At 38.4% G+C, this 16,995-nt stretch overlaps 1 protein-coding gene across 2 annotated transcripts in view; it reads right to left on the bottom strand.

Annotated features, from left to right (window-relative positions):
* Positions 1-8,527: 8,527 nt before the first annotated feature.
* LRRCC1 (leucine rich repeat and coiled-coil centrosomal protein 1) overlaps positions 8,528-16,995 on the bottom strand; it is a 33,327-nt gene continuing 24,859 nt past the window's right edge. For both annotated transcript variants that reach the window (XM_058528957.1, XM_058528956.1), the window contains 4 exons: positions 14,439-14,647; positions 14,212-14,349; positions 11,818-11,953; positions 8,528-9,059 (listed from right to left, as the gene is read on the bottom strand). In XM_058528957.1, the coding sequence (XP_058384940.1) occupies positions 8,937-9,059; positions 11,818-11,953; positions 14,212-14,349; positions 14,439-14,647 (606 nt within the window). In that variant the 3' untranslated portion in view covers positions 8,528-8,936. The remainder of the gene's footprint in view (positions 9,060-11,817; positions 11,954-14,211; positions 14,350-14,438; positions 14,648-16,995) is intronic.

Raw genomic sequence — 16,995 nt, 5'->3', positions numbered from 1 at the left:
GGGTTAATCTATGTTAATAATTATACTACAGGCATAACTCATTTTAGTGTGCTTTGCAGATAGCAGATATTGTGTTTTTCACAAGACCCTCCATCACCAAAAAGATTATGACTTGCCGAAGACTCAAATGACGGTTAGCATTTTTTAGCAACAAAGTATTTTAAAACTAAGATATGTACATTGTTTTTTTAGACATAATGATATTAAACACTTAATAGACTACAGTATAGTGTAAACATAACTTTTATGTGCACTATGAAACCAAAAAATTTGTGTGACTCACTGTATTGTGACATTTGCTTTATTGTGGTGGTCTGGAACCAAACCGCAATATCTCCAAGTTATGCCTGTATGTTCCTGATGGATTAACAGTTTATCATTATAAAATGTCTCTCTTTATCTCTAGTATAATTTTGGTTTTAACGTCTTTTTTGTCTGATATTAGTATAGCCACTCCAGCTTTCTTATGGTTGCTGTTTGCATATATCTTTTTCCATTATTTTATTTTCAATTTATTTATATATTTGAATTGAAAGTGTATCTCCTGTAGGCAACATATAATTGGATTGTGTTTTCGTATCTGGTCTATTTTTGCCTTTTGATTGGATCATTTAATCCATTCACACTTAGTGTAATTATTGATATAGTTGAATTATATATATACATGATATAGTTGAATTTTCTTTTGCCACTTTACTTTTTGTTTTCTATTATGTCTTATGTCTTTTTCACTCCTCTTTTTTATTGCTTTATGTGTTTTTATTGCTCTATTTCTCCTTTCTGCTTCTTTTGTATTACATATTTTTTGGTGTAACATTTTAATTCCTTTAATCATTTTTTCATTATATATTTTGAGTTATTTTATTAGTAGTTGCACGAGGGCTTATTATATACACCTTACCAGAATATACAATAGCTTTATACTAACTTACTTTCAATGAGATATAGAAATGTTTCTCCTATAGAGCTCTATTCCCTCCCCCTTTTTGTGCTATTTGTTATATATATGTTACAGCTATGTTATAAATGCAACTATACATTGTTATAGTTATTATTTTATGTAATCTAATGTCTAAGAGGCTGAAAAGAGGAGAGCAAGTATATATTTATAGTTTGTTACATTAATTTTCATATTTACCTTTTCTTATTGTTTCCACGGTTTCAAGTTACCGTCCCCTGTTATTTCTTTGCTTCCACCCACCCCCTTTGTGCTGAGAGAGAAATGTTACATTGCTGTATGCTTTACTCCCAATAATACAACTATAACACATCATTTTATACATTTGCTTTTTTAATCAGTTAAGGGAAGAAAGGAAAATAAATATGCGTTTATGCTCTTTTTTATAATTACATATTTACCCTTACCAGTGCTTTTGTTTTTTCTCATGTGTGTTCTAATTACTCTCTAGGGTCCTTTACTTTCTGAAATGATCTGAAGCCTAAAGAATCTCCTTCAGCATTTGTTGTAAGGCAGGCCTGGAGCAACACATTTTCTCACATGTTATTTGGGAATCACTTTATTTTGCCTTCATTTTTGAAAGACAGTTTTGCTGGAGATGATTCTTGGTTGATTTTTTTTCTTTGAGAACTTTGACTGTCAGCCCACTGCTTCTCGTCTCCTTTTGCTTCTGATGATAACTAAGCCCTGACTTTTATTGAGTTTCCTTGTGTATAAATCATTTTTACCCTTCTGCTTTCTAACTTTTCTCTGTCTTTGCTTTTTACTATTTTTAGTATATATCTGGGTGTAGCTGTCTTTGTGTTTTTTCTGCTTGAAGTTAGTTGAGCTTCTTGAATCTGTAAGTTAATGCTTTCATCAAATTTGGGAAGTTTAGAGCCATTATTTCTTCTAATATATATCTATGTTATAAATTTGCATTTATATATTATATATATTTTATACAAATTTATATATATTGCTCTTTTCTCTCTCTTCCCTCTCCTTTTGTACTCCTGTGTATATTGGTGTGCTTAATGCAACCCACATTTCTGAGGTTCTGTTCATTTTTCTTCAATCTTTTTTCTCTCTCTTCTTTGGATTGAATAATCTCCATCAATCTTCAAGTTCACTGATACTTTTGCCAGTTCGAATGCACTCTAGAGCCCCTATAGTAAAATTTTCATTTCCGTTAATATACTTTTTGTTTTTTTTTTTTTTTTTGTGAGGAGATCAGCCCTGAGCTAACATCCGCCAATCCTCCTCTTTTTTTTTTGCTGAGGAAGACAGCCCTGGGCTAACATCGGTGCCCATCTTCCTCCACTTTATATGGGACGCCGCCACAGCATGGCTTACCAAGCAGTGCGTCCGTGCGCGCCCGGGATCCGAACCAGCGAACCCCGGGCCGCCGCAGCGGAGCGCGCGCACTTAACCGCTTGCGCCACCGGGCCGGCCCCCCGTTAATATACTTTTTAACTCCAGAATTTCTATTTTTTAAAACATTTAATTTCTCTTTATTGATATTCTCTATTTGATGAGCACTGTTAACATAGCTTCCCTCACTTTTAAAGCACAATTTCCTTTAGTCCTTTGAACATACTTACAATGGTTGCTTTGAAGTCTTTGCTTAGTCTGGGCCCTCTCACAGGTAGTTTTTGTTGCCTACTTTTTTCCCCTGTGTATGGGTCATACTATTCTATTTCTTTGCATGTTTCACATATATATATTTTTTCAGGTGAAAACTGGACATTTTAAGGACTATATTGCAGCATCTCTGGATGTGGACTTCTCTTCCTGTCTGAGGCTTGTTTTATTGTGGTTTGCTGGTCTATTTCTTCGGTAACTTGGTAGACTGTGGTAGTGAAGTCTGCTCCTCTGCAGTGGGGTACCTCTGATGCTTATCAGCAGGTGTGGTTTTTTTTTTTTTTTTGTGAGGAAGATCAGCCCTGAGCTAACATCCGTGCTAATCCTCCTCTTTTTGCTGAGGAAGACTGGCTCTGAGTTAACATCCATTGCCTAATCCTCCTCCTTTTTTTCCCCCAAAGCCCCAGTAGATAGTTGTGTGTCATAGCTGCACATCCTTCTAGTTGCTGTATGTGGGACGCGGCCTCAGCAGGGCCAGAGAAGCAGTGCGTCGGTGCGCACCTGGGATCGGAACCCGGGCCGCCAGCAGTGGAGCGCGCGCACTTAACCGCCAAGCCATGGAGCCGGCCCCAGCAGGTGCGGTCTTGGGTCACCTTTGGATGACAGTGGTTTTAGTAGGGCTCTCTCTCCTTGATCGCTCTGAGGTGTCTGTTTTGTTCAGCATCACACCGAACTGTTAGGCTCCACTAATTGCTGGCTGATTGCGCCATTGTTTCTGAGAAAATTGTGGGACATCAATTGCTCTTCAATCAATTCTGGTTGTAGTATATGAGGTACCTTTGAGGTTCTTCCAACCCCAGGAGGGCTCTTCTTAGCTCTCCCTTTCACTGGTTCTGTCTGAAGCACTAGCTGGCTAAGCTTAGTTTGTTGCTCTCTCATGTAGCTACCAGCCTCCTCTTAGTCACTTCCACTAAAAGTCTCCATTATTTTTGAGAACAACCTTAGGCTTGAACTTCCTCACATTTTGTTTCAAATAAAGCCATTTCCTGTGGGGAGAGATTTGGGGCTCACTGTTCGTCAAACTTTCTGAGCCACTGCTCCAGAAGCTGGGCAGAGGGGTAGGTAGTGCCTGGTCTTCTCGGGCTGCCTCTCCCAGTGTCAACTCTCTATTTCATGAGCAAGCTGGGGTGAAAACATTTGAGTTCCCAGTATTTTTGGCCTGTCCTGCCTGAGAAAGAGCTTCTGCCCTGTGAGTGGGTGCTGGGTGGAGGAAGAGAGCCCCCTACCTCTTGGCCACACTCACCAGGAATTTAGCCTCTGCAACTCAGTTGGAGGGGTAAGAAATGCTCTTTATCCTTTGACGGGGAGCTGTGGGGAGAGACAACCTTATCTCGGCCACAGCCATCCATTGTGGAATTTCCATCAGGCTGAGCTGAAGGTGAGGGGAGATGGTCATGGCTCAGGGCCACAGGTTTTTGCCGTTCTTACAGAGATTTAATACATTTTATTGAATAAATGTTTCTTCATTTTCTGTATGACCTTAGGACAGTTTTCAGAGACTTTAAATGGGTGTTTGAAAATACTTTTCCCCAGTTTTGGCTGTTTTCCTGGGAAAAAGGTCTGCAGAGTTCCTTGCCCTGCCATTCCAGAAGTGGAACCTACTCTGTTGATTTTTTAACTGTTACTTTTGGATTATTTTCTTAGAGGCTGTTCTAGGGATTACAACATGCATTTTACTTTATTACAGTCATCTTTAGATTAGTATTAACTCAATCTGGTAAAATAGACTTTACTACAATATAGCTGTATTCCTTTCCCCAAACTTTATGCTATTTTTGTCACACATATATATATACTATAAATTCAACAATATAGTGTTATAATTATTGCTCTATATGATGTCTTCTAATACAAGAAAAATATATTTATGCAGTCTCGTACATAAAAATTTACCCACATGTTTACTGTTTCCAATATCCTTCATTTCTTCCAGTGAATTTGTTTTAACTGTTTGGTATCATTTCCTTTCTGTCTTTAGGACTTGAACACACCTTTTAAGGTAGGTTGGCTAGCAATAAATTTTCTGTTTTCATTTGTCTTGGCATGCCTTCATTTTGCAAGATATAGTTTTGCTGGATGTAGAATTCTTGATTGACAATTCCTTTTCTTCCCATACCTCATATATGTCATCGTTGTAAGAGGGTCAGTGGATTCGATCGGAGACATAAAAAGGAACTTTCCAACCGAAATGAATGGACTGAGGGCACACTTTATTATATAGGCAAGAGCAAAGGTGAAAGTTAGCAAATAGATATGGAGAATACAGAAAGGAGCTATATCCAAAGAAACATCAGACTAGGTACTTATAACATCCAAATAAGTCAATAAAAAGAGGAAACAACATCAGATCGATCAAAAAAGAGAAACATCAGATGGATCAAGAGAGAAACATCAGACCAGGTACTTACAACACCCATGCTGTTACACTGGGGAGAGTCCCTTTAACTGACATGGCTAGGCGGGAGTGCCAATCGAAAGAGGTCCTGGGCAAGGCATCCCCCCCGACAGGCCAGACTCTTATCAGGCCTCAGTCTCCAGCAGCTTATATAGTATGAGTAATCTCCAGAGTAAGCATTTGGTGTTCTCATGCACAAATGGTTATCAGTTGTGTACGTGCATTGAGCTCCTTGGTTAGCGCCCTAGCCCGGCACGGATGGCCAGTCTGTCCTGGGCCATGATGCCCAGAGTCTTGTAATCTCACAAATTGCAACTATCTCTGTAGGAGAAGGGCCAGTTCCCATCACACAGAAAGCCGCTTTATATTTCTTTGTGTGCTGGTGGCTGTAGGTCAATGGAGTGGCCAAACATGGGTGTACTCACGTAAAGACATTTTCAGCCGTGGCCGTCTCCATTAACCATAAGACGCCATATGCACAGACAATGAACTTCATACACAAGTACACAAAGCACATCCAAGAATTAAGAATCCAGTGATCACAATAATTATAAAAGTATCTCGCAATAAAGGACCCAAACCCCAAGGTAACCAATCAAACAAGCCCTTAGAATATGAAGTATTACTAACCTGATCTTGCAAATCATGCACAGCATCGAAGATAGCATTAGGAAGGATACTAACAAATTGGCTTACATTAAGAAATGGGGAATCTGGATTCCCCTTCTTCCGTTTAATACAAGAATACCAGCCCCCATCACGGAGGGTAGCAGATGGCAGGATAACAGAGAAATTATAATTAGTTCTGTGTGATTGATCAGATATAGTTTTATATTGAGAAGTTGCTTGGTGTTTCTGAGGCTAAACTTCTCGGCCATTAATAGTCCAGGCTCCAGGTCCCACTGGTGTGGAGCAGCTGGTCCAGCAGTGCAGAGTCAAAGGTCGTCCCACGGAAACATTAGCTGGTGTGTAGGGCTGAAGCGAACACGGAGTTTAGCATAGCATAGTGGGTATAGCAGGTCGAGTCAATGGCCAATATATTAAGGTCATAAGTTCATGGGTAGCGGCTGCCACTTCCGTAATCTTTGCTGGTAATAACCTTGACAGAGGAGTCTCATTAGGGCCTAGTGGCCTGTTATTTAAAATGCTTAGAGCAGTACTCAGATGGTTGTGCCACCCCTTTAATGAGCCATGACTGAGTTTTCTCAATTGTTTGAGCAATCCGTTTATTCCCTCTAAGGCCTGCAGCTTGGGGTAATAAAGTATATGATAAATCCATTCCATATGATTTTCCTTTGTATAAGTTTGAATCAACTTACCTATAAAGTGGGAACCGTTGTCACTCTGAATTTACCTTGGCGTTCCATAGTGTAACTTAGTTGTATCTAATAATTTTATGGCACTCTGTTGGGTGGCCACTTTAGCTGGCATAGCCAATAAATAACCAGAATATGTATCAACAGCAGTGCAGGCATAAGTATAGTCACAAGAATTTGGCAATGGTCCAATAAAATCTATTTGCCAGGTATGGGTGGGAAATAATCCCTTTTGGATATGACCTTGGTAGGGGTGTGGAACTCCCCATTTGTTGGCATAATTGACATCGTATTGCGGTGGCAATATCATCATGGGTGCAGCATCAACATGAAATACAGTAACAATTGTGTTTTGGCACCATAAGCATATGTCTTCCCATAATTTCTTTCCCCAAGAGCGCCTTTTCTTTTTGTGTTTTGTTTCTATCTTCTATATCCTGGTGGTAGGCTGTTAACAAGCATTAGCCTCGCCATGTCAGAAAAGAAACATCTTCTTTCTTTTTTTTTTCCCTACTGACTGTAAAGCTTTAGTGACATCTACTGGTTTATGTCGGCGCAACTGAATGTCCCAAGATTCAGAGACCAGACCCGCCAGTCCACTCCAAAACCAAAACACAGAAGGGAGGTTCTTCCCACCCGAGACGTTTAACCTTGGTTTCAGTTACCTTTCGTTTGAACAGGAAAGCCATCTCCTTAATTGAATCCTGTTTTCTGTTGTAAGAGGTTCGATGGATTCCATTGGAGACATAAAAAGGAGCTTTCCAACCCAAACGAATGGACTGAATGCACACTATTATATAGAGAGGGGCAAAGGCGAAAGTTAGCAAATAGATATGGAGAATACAGGAAGTACCTGTATCCAAAGAAACATCAGACTGGGTACTTATAACATCCAAATAAATCAATAAAAAGAGGAAACAACATCAGATTGATCGAAAAAGAGAAACATCAGATTGATGGAGAGAGAAACATCAGACCGGGTACTTACAACATCCATGCCGTTACACGGGGGAGAGTCCCTTTAACTGACACAGCTAGGTGGGAGTGCCGATCGAAAGAGGTCCTGGGCAGGGGTCCCCCCCACAGGCCAGACTCTCATCAGGCCCCCGTTTCCAGCAGCTTATATAGTATGAGTAAACTCCAGAGTAAGCATTTGGTGTTCTCATGCACAAATGGTTATCAGTTGTGTACGTGCGTTGAGCTCCTTGGTTAGCGCCCTAGCCCAGCACGGATGGCCAGTCTGTCCTGGGCCATGATGCCCAGAGTCTTGTAATCTCACAAATTGCAACTACCTCTGTGGGAGAAGGGCCAGTTCCCATCACACAGAAAGCTGCTTTATATTTCTTTGTGTGCTGGTGGCTGTAGGTTCATGGACCGGCCAAACATGGCTGTACTCACATCAAGACAGTCATTCACTGCCTTCTGGCCTCCATTGTTTTTGGTTAAGTCAGCTGTTAATCATATTGTTCCTCTACATGAGATAAATCATATTTTCTTGCTGCTTTCAAGATTTTCCCCAAAGTTTGACTATAAAGTGCCTAAGTGTGGTTCTCTTTGTGTTTATCCTGGGTTTTATTGAAATCCTTGGATCTGTAGGTTAATCTTTTTCATCAAATTTAGGAAGTTTTCAGCTATTATTTTTCTAAATATTTCTTATGCCTCTCCTCCCCTGACTTCAATTACACATGTTGGTATGTTTGATGTTGTCCCATAGATTTCACTATGAAGCCTGCCTATAATGAAATGGGGCCCTCTCTTTTAGAAGCATTTACATCTTTCCTGATTCCATTTAATTTTTAAAACTTAGTTCACCAGCTGTTAGTTAAAAATGTGGTATTATATTCTCTTTTAGAAATAGTAAGAATAGTCTTTAGACTTTTGTTCTGCATACAGAAAGTGTAAGAGATGACAAAGGTGAAACAGTAATAAATGACCTGATATAAAATGAAAAAACCGTTTCCAGTTGTAACATAAGAATTCTCTTCATATACAGTGATTAATAGGGAAAATGAGGGTAGAACAGAAGTGTTCCTCTTGAGGAACAGATAATGTTTATAAAAACTTAAATGTAACCTTTAATGAAAAAGTCATATGCATTATAAAAAAGGGGTCAGTATCAGTGATGTGGAGATGACTACATGTGCTTTCTTAAGAATGCCACATCTCTTATCACACAGATTTCAAATACTTTTGGCTACATTTACGAGCATTTTAAAAGAATGGCGCTACATCAACTAAAGGACAACCAACAAATATAATTATTTCTTCATCAACACAATAAGGTAACAACAATGATTAAAATACTTTCCCTCATATAGTCAAAATACTAATCTTAATTTTCATTTACATAGCTGGAGGCAAATGTGTAATTACCAAACAACGTATAGCACAGAAACAAGAAAAAGTGTATTAAGTTGAGCTATTTTGACAGGTTTTTCTACTACACATAATTATGAACAATTTATTATAAAAACCTACATATACAATTAATAAATACTTGATCACAAGTCTTTTAAAATATAATCATATGAAATGTGTAGAAAAAGACATTTCAAAGTCATAGCAGTTAACTACTGTTACAATATTTAATCATTTTTACAATAAGTCTGCTGGTCCATTTCAATTAAATTTGTTCTCAGAACCATTACATTTCTTGCTGAATTGCATTCAGAGCAAAAGCAAGTTGCTTAATCTTTTCTTCCATTGCTTTTTTGTTCTTGTATGTTTCTTCCAGAAGTCCACGCATTTCCTCCTCAACTTGATGAACCTAAATCAACACAAATTTTACAGCATTTCAGTTTCTTAAAAAAAAAATTTTTTTAAATACATTCTGAAAGAAACAAGTCAAAAATTTAAACTTATGCACGTTGCAATCAGTGATATTCATTTAAAAGCAAAGAGGTTAGTAAAATGTACCTTGTTCAAATACTAACGTGGAGAACAATGTTTACGCTGTATACAGAGGACTCATGTGGTGTATCATCTGTTTCTCAGAGGTTCTTGTGATGAACACGTGGTAATTTATTTTTACTCTATTTTGGAGCTCAGAAAATTTGTTTAAGGTTGTGCAGCTTCTCAGGAGCACATCTAGACAGAAACCCAGTTTTCTGACATAATCTTTCCAGCGTCCTGCGCTGCTTATGCATGCTGAGTCACGAGTTCAACTTAAACACCAGGTCCTCACAGACCCTGAAAACTGCAATAACCTCCCTTCCCAAAGAAACACTGTAATCCAGTCTCCGCTACAGCTCTTGAACTGCTTTTGGTGGTTCGAAATTACCGTCTTTTTGAGAGATCATTTTATCACTTATTCCTAACTGACATTCTCCTAGGATTCTCTGTATTTGACGCTATTAATTTCTGCTTCAAACTCACTCTCCTGTGATACAACACTCCTGGCAGCACTAACAATATGACCAACCCTTTCTGTTTACTTCCCTCTTCCTAATCTCTAGTATAATTTCCCAACCTTTTTCCCTTAGTAAACTAACGTTTCTCTTAATTTAAATGATCATCTTCACGTAATGTCTCACAATCTGTTTTGTGATTATCACATTTCAGCTCTGGTCCATTTCTCTGACTCTCTGACAGATACATCCCATTGATACTATCATATTGCAGGAGGTCCAAAATCAACCTCAGTGTTCTGTCAGCTAAGGGTGCAATCTCACACTCTTAGGTTTTATCTGATGGACCCTTGTTGAACACTCGGTAGATTTTAAATAAAAATCTGAAACGTCTGTTGACTTGAAATGAAATAAAGAACTCAATTTTGCAGAAGTTATACTTCCGTATTCATTGGGATTATTTCCCAAGACCTTATTCCCTCCTTCTCTTCACACACACACACTCCTGGAAGTGACGCTGGCCAATCACACGACCTTGATCATAACCATATGGAGTGTCACTTCCTCGTTCTCTTCATACACACTCCTGGAGGTGACGCTGGCTAATCACACGACCTTGATCATAACCATACGGAGTGTCACTTCCCCGTTCTCTTCACACAGACTCCTGGAGGTGACGCTGGCCAATCACACGACCTTGATCATAACCATACGGAGTGTCACTTCCCCCTTCTCTTCACACAGACTCCTGGAGGTGACGCTGGCTAATCACACGACCTTGATCATAACCATACGGAGTGTCACTTCCCCCTTCTCTTCACACACACTCCTGGAGGTGACGCTGGCTAATCACATGACCTTGATCATAACCATATGGAGTGTCACTTCCCTGTTCTCTTCACACAGACTCCTGGAGGTGACGCTGGCCAATCACACGACCTTGATCATAACCATACGGAGTGTCACTTCCCCCTTCTCTTCACACAGACTCCTGGAGGTGACGCTGGCTAATCACACGACCTTGATCATAACCATACGGAGTGTCACTTCCCCCTTCTCTTCACACAGACTCCTGGAGGTGACGCTAGCCAATCACACGACCTTGATCATAACCATATGGAGTGTCACTTCCCTGTTCTCTTCACACAGACTCCTGGAGGTGACGCTGGCCAATCACACGACCTTGATCATAACCATACGGAGTGTCACTTCCCCTTTCTCTTGACACAGACTCCTGGAGGTGACGCTGGCTAATCACACGACCTTGATCATAACCATACGGAGTGTCACTTCCCTGTTCTCTTCACACAGACTCCTGGAGGTGACGCTGGCCAATCACACGACCTTGATCATAACCATACGGAGTGTCACTTTCCCGTTCTCTTCATACAGACTCCTGGAGGTGACGCTGGCTAATCACACGACCTTGATCATAACCATACGGAGTGTCACTTCCCCTTTCTGTTGCTGAACTTTTTTCAAGTTGCTGATTTCTGAATCTCCAGTCCTCCAGATATAACAGTTTCTTACTGCCACTTCAAAATCAGGGACAAATGGAAATTCACAACTGTCCCCTCAATCTAGTGGATCTCTACAGAGGGATCATATCAGAATCACTGGCTGAGTTTTAAACTTGGCCAGGTCTGACCCCAGACTTAGTGAATGAAAGTCTCTGCAGGGGAACCTCATGCATGTGTAGGACTAAAAAGTGCCACAGGTGATTCTGATTTAGCATCACCTTAAACTCATTCTTTTCTCATGATATTAAAATGATAAACTTGATAGTCTTGAACCTAAATAATAAAGTACTCCATAGGAACTTTTCCCAAGACAGCGATGGACTGTATGTAATACATTCACACTCTCATCTTCCTGTGTGTAAGCAAAGGGCTTCCATCCGAGGCTGGTTCGGGACACGGCAGTTTCTATCCAGAGATCAGGCATCAGGTGCACATCAGGATCACACTGACAATTCCAGTTTCATTAGAATTGTATTCCACAACTCATATAAGTACTACCAACATTTTGGCCTGGCTTCCTCACAGTTTTGGCAACATTCTTCATATCTCTGTAACCATTACATCATGCTGCCTTTTCTCTTTATAATTCTCAAAGATCCAATTTGCTTAGCTATAACAGTTTAATACTGATTATCAATGGGACTTTTCCTTACAGTACCTTGAAGTGTGCAGAATCAATGTGCTTCTGCTTCTCCCTTGCCAGCTGTACTATTTCAGCCTGATGAGCTTCCACAATCGCTTCCACTTGTTTCTTAAAGGCATCATCCATACTGTGGAGCTTTTCCATTGCATCCCTTAAAAACAAAACCAAACCACCATTTCTCTGTGTATAAAAATGAGGATGTTTTTTCTTCTTAGATGGCACCTCTTATATTCATATTTTAATGGAAGCATAATTCCTTAAATAGGGAAGGGCTATCCCGGGTAACTAAAGATAAAGTAGTTCATCATCCAGCAGAATCCGTTAGTAACAGAACAGGGTAGGGTAACATCAGGGAAAGTCTGTCACACTTTCATCCTCTGAAAGTTACAGGTCTCTGGTTCTCATTTATTTTGAGTCTAAGGACATGGTTTATAAGCACCTTCACAGATGACCACTGTCAATCTGTCTTTCTCCATGTACTCGCAGTGGGACAATAATTTGAGAAGTGTATACTATAGGCAGGTATAAGTTTATAAACATCTATGCCTGACTTCCCTATGTTAATAGACACATTAAACAGTATTCATAAAATTTTAGTGCTAAAAGTTTCTTAGAGGCAAAACAAAAATTCCTTTATATTAAATATGAATAACTTAATTAAAAACGTTAAGTCCATAATGAATATATTTTCTGGTTTTGGCATAGCCCAAAGTAATAGCGGACTGAACTTTAGGATTACGAATCAAAAGCCTCTCTTTTATGCCCAGTTGCAACACTTAGTAGCCATGTGACTAAGGGCAAGTCACAAACTCTACATTAAAGTTTTTCAACTTTATCAATAGGATGATCCTGTTTGTGTTGCCAATCTCATGGAATTACTGCTGGGTTCAAAATAAGATATAAGAAATTTATATATTATATATAATTTATATATTATATAATTTATAAAATTTGTATATTATAAAAAGCTATACAAGTAAAATGTTTTTATTAACAATAATTTGCTTATTTTATTAAAATTCCATTATATTAAAAATCATATATAGGGGCTGGCCTGGTGGCATAGTGGTTAAGTTCATGCACTCTACTTGGGTGGCCCTGGGTTCGCAGGTGCGGATCCCGGGCACAGACCAACACACTGCTTGTCAAGCTATGCTGTGGTGGCGTCCCATATAAAGTAAAGGAAGATAGGCACGGATGTTAGCCCAGGCCCAATCTTCCTCAGCAAAAAGAAGAGGATTGGCATCAGATGTTAGCTCAGGGCTAATCTTCCTCCCCCCCAAAAAAATATATATATATATACACATGGCAGTTTTAGTCATAGAGGCATTAATGTATAAAATCAGGTCTTTATTGTTTTGCTACTAATGACAAGGTAAACAATAAGAGATTCTAAAAATTGTCAAGCTTTATGATTTTTATTAAGTTTAGGAATTGCTATATATAGGAAATGCTTCTTTCTTTTAGGATCTAAAGGACTCTAAATTGCAAAGTTCTGACTGGCAGGAGAGAAAATTGCAACAGTTTCCAAGCCAAGGTCCGTGTATTAGTGCTTGGTTGAAAGCGAAGTGGAAAAGTGTCCGTTAGCAGATAAATAAGTAACTGTACTATTAACCAACACTTTCTGTAGGGTGTGCTAACAGTCTTCCATTTACAGTGAGCTACAATATAAGAAAGCGGATTCCAGGTTCTATTAGATGTGATATAGTGGGAACCTCTCTCTATATGAGGTTTTTGGACTATCTATATGCCACGTCATCTATACCACTCTATATCTCGACACAAGAACCGATCGTTAAACCATGCTACCTATTTTTCAACGCAGTCAACTTTATAAATTATTTTAACAAGTCTAGTCATAGTTTATGAGATAAAACCTTCATTTCCTCTAAAAAATTCTATAAAATCCACACAGCCACGGCCTGCAGGTACACATTTTCTTCCCCTTCTTTAAAATCAGCTCTCAGCCTCAGCCTGTGCAGGCCAACTGCTCCCTAGACCTGCTCCAGCTCCTTCGGGAGCTCACTGCCCCAGCAGTCCGGGGACCTCCTCCTCTCAACTCCACACACAACAGCCAACAATATCACTGGCTGCTTCCATTCAGAGTTTGAAACCAGTAACCACAGGAATAACAAAATATTCATACATACGTGTCAGGGACTGTTTAAGTACTAAACTCAGACAAGCCACATACACATAAATACACACACAGAAAAGTTACACCTCACCATACACACTTAAGGTAGAAACTATTATTACTCTCATTTTCTAGATGGAATGGAAATACAGTACTTGGCAAATAACCATGTCCACAGTTTTTAGCCCTTCTTTCTCTCTACATCTCTCACCCACGCCAATTCAGTGTTTATGTTTAAAGATATCCCATATACTTGGGAACGTAACGCTTACTTTTGTAGCTCAATACTTTTGTCTCTTTCCGCTCTAAGTTTCTTCTCTTTGTTTTCAAATTTTTCTTTCACTTCTTTCACTTGCATTTCAAGATGACTGAGAAGCTCTCCTTTATCATGCCACTTCTGATTAAGTGTGCTAATACAAGAAGAAAGAATTTTAATAAAATTGTGATATGAAACTATTAAGCTACATTTTATTTTTCTATGGGAAATACTGTATAATACCTGTAAGCTTTTCTAATTTCTTCAAGTTCTAATTCCTTTACTTTCAACTGCTGTTTTAATTTTTCTCTTCTTTCACTGTGTTTTTCTAGTTTCTCAATTACGTCATCCAGTTGCGAAGATTTTTCGTCAAGTTGTTCTTGAGTACATTTTTGTATTTCAGTGATCTTTTCCTGTAATATTTTGATTTGCTCCTCTCTTTCCTGTAAACACTTCAAGAAAAAAATTAGTACTTCATTTTTATGAATCCTTGATGTCTCAATTCCTAATTAAGTATGGTTTAAAATTATTATAAAAACTACAGATTAAAAAATAAATCGAATGTTCAGTAACTGTTTTAGAAAAGATTTATGGAACATTTTTCATCACAATCAATAAGAAACATCACTACTGTTTTGAGTGCTATTAAGACAAAATCTTTGTTCTATTTATCCTTTTTATTTTAGTAAGTTAGTAATTATCAATCAGAGAGAGAGTAGAAGAAAAGGAAAAGAAAGCAGCACAATAAAAATTTTGAATTAACATAATCAGCATATGAAAAGATCTACGCTTTCATGACAGAAACAGAATGAAAACTCTAGGTGGCTGATAGCAACACAGCACTGTTTATGTATGGCACAAATTAAACTGCTATTTCTACTGAACTAAACAGAAGTGTTTTCTTCATTAGGATGAGCAAATACTTTAAAGTATGATTTCATCACTATTAAAATGTTGCATGAAAATAGGGTTTAGAGTCTCCAAAACTTCCTTTTATTATATCTTCTGCACTATGAGTCAGATTTCATCCTATATTTGCATACTACAACTCAGAGGATAATGAAAGAAAGATCAAACCACCTTATGCACTGTGAAATGTTCGCCGGTATGAGGCCTCATGTGGGTTATTTATTCCAATGAACACTGCTTGCTTTATGGGGCATGCCTGGACTCTGGAACAGCTGAGCCATACACCAACTACTGACATCAGTCTCTTAAGGTGAGAAAACTGGTAGTTCTTATTGTTACCTGTTTCCCCTGCCCCACCTTGCCTTTTTTTCCTTTTGGGAAGAAGATGGAGGCAAACAAACAAATACTTGACAAGTCTACTGTAAGTATGGATTCATAAGTACTGTAAAGAATGTAGTCAATTCCTCAGTGTGTTATTTTTTTTTTTTTTTATAATTTTATTTATTTATTTTTTACCCCAAAGCCCCAGTAGATAGTTGTATGTCATAGCTGCACATCCTTCTAGTTGCTGTATGTGGGACGCGGCCTCAGCATGGCGGGACAAGCGGTGCGCCAGTGCGCACCCGGGATCCGAACCTGGGCCGCCAGCAGCGGAGCACGCGCACTTAACCGCCAAGCCACGGGGCTGGCCCCTCAGTGTGTTATATATCTAAAAATTCTAAGCAAAGATGTCAGATAGTCTTCTAGTCTAGACCAACATGTGCATAGGAGTCCAGAATTGTTTATTTTCACCCCACGACCTTCTGGAATACTTCAGAGTGGGCAGTCTTGACACATATTACCAGGAATCCACAAAAGCTATAAAAGGTTCTTATGAAATACTCCTATTAATAAAAAGAATAACATTGCAGCATCAGAGACTTGTGATCCATACATACTAAAAAGTAGCAAAATAATACATGGGGAAGATACAGAATTTCAAAAAAATTTCTGTTTCTGATTTCCATAGTCAGAAGCTAACTATAATCTACTTAATTGAAAACATCAAACTACAAATTTTGTAGATTAGGTCATTATTCCTTTAAGTTATTAGCTATGATGAAAGAAATTATGCCTAGCTATCTCTGTATGTTATGTGATCAGTTGGAAAGCACCATTAATGCTCATATATTTGAGGCTGATATGATGTTCTTTAAAGTAAATGAACTGAACTATGAAAAAAATAGGTTGGGTTGAAAATCTGAAAACAAGTTTTTTTTAACCAAAAATCTAAAATTAAAACTCATCTATTTTTTGGTTCTATTATGTCATTCACTACTAGTCATTTCCTTCCAAAACTGCTCAGAGACTGATAAGAAGGCAGCAGTCTTACTGTGGAAGTAGTTAGTCAGACACAGTGTATTATACTGAGAGTGTTACCTGCTTTGCCTTGTGAAATTTAAAAGCAAATTGCAAGTCTTTCTGTTTCATATTTAGCTTAACTCAAAAGAAAATATGCTTGGCTAGATTTTTAAAACAAGAAAAAAGGCTTACTGTTAAAAACTTTCAATAATAATTTTCAGTGCAGGTTGGCACGTATAACAGATATATTTGAAATTTTAGATAGACTGGAACCAAAACTGCAGTTGAGTGAACATCAATGTCACTGTTTTGGGTAATACAGTTCAAGCATTCATAGCCTAAATCTAGCTATGGAAACAGAAACATGGTGATACACACGTTTCTTATTTTCCTTACTTGATGAATTTCTGAAGGAGTTTCTTAAAAATGACTATGAAAAAAAATCAAGTCTTAGGTAGTCAGAATTACTCTAAAGAATGAGTTCTTAACTTTATGGGTGATAATCCCATTCAGAAGTTTCTTAACCCTTTTCTCAGTTATTTTTACACTT

Source organism: Diceros bicornis, chromosome 33 (assembly GCF_020826845.1).
Source record: "Diceros bicornis minor isolate mBicDic1 chromosome 33, mDicBic1.mat.cur, whole genome shotgun sequence".
Lineage (NCBI taxonomy): Eukaryota > Metazoa > Chordata > Mammalia > Perissodactyla > Rhinocerotidae > Diceros > Diceros bicornis.
The sequence above is the reverse complement of the archived record's forward strand: the minus strand, read 5'-3'. Positions and strand labels throughout refer to the sequence as shown.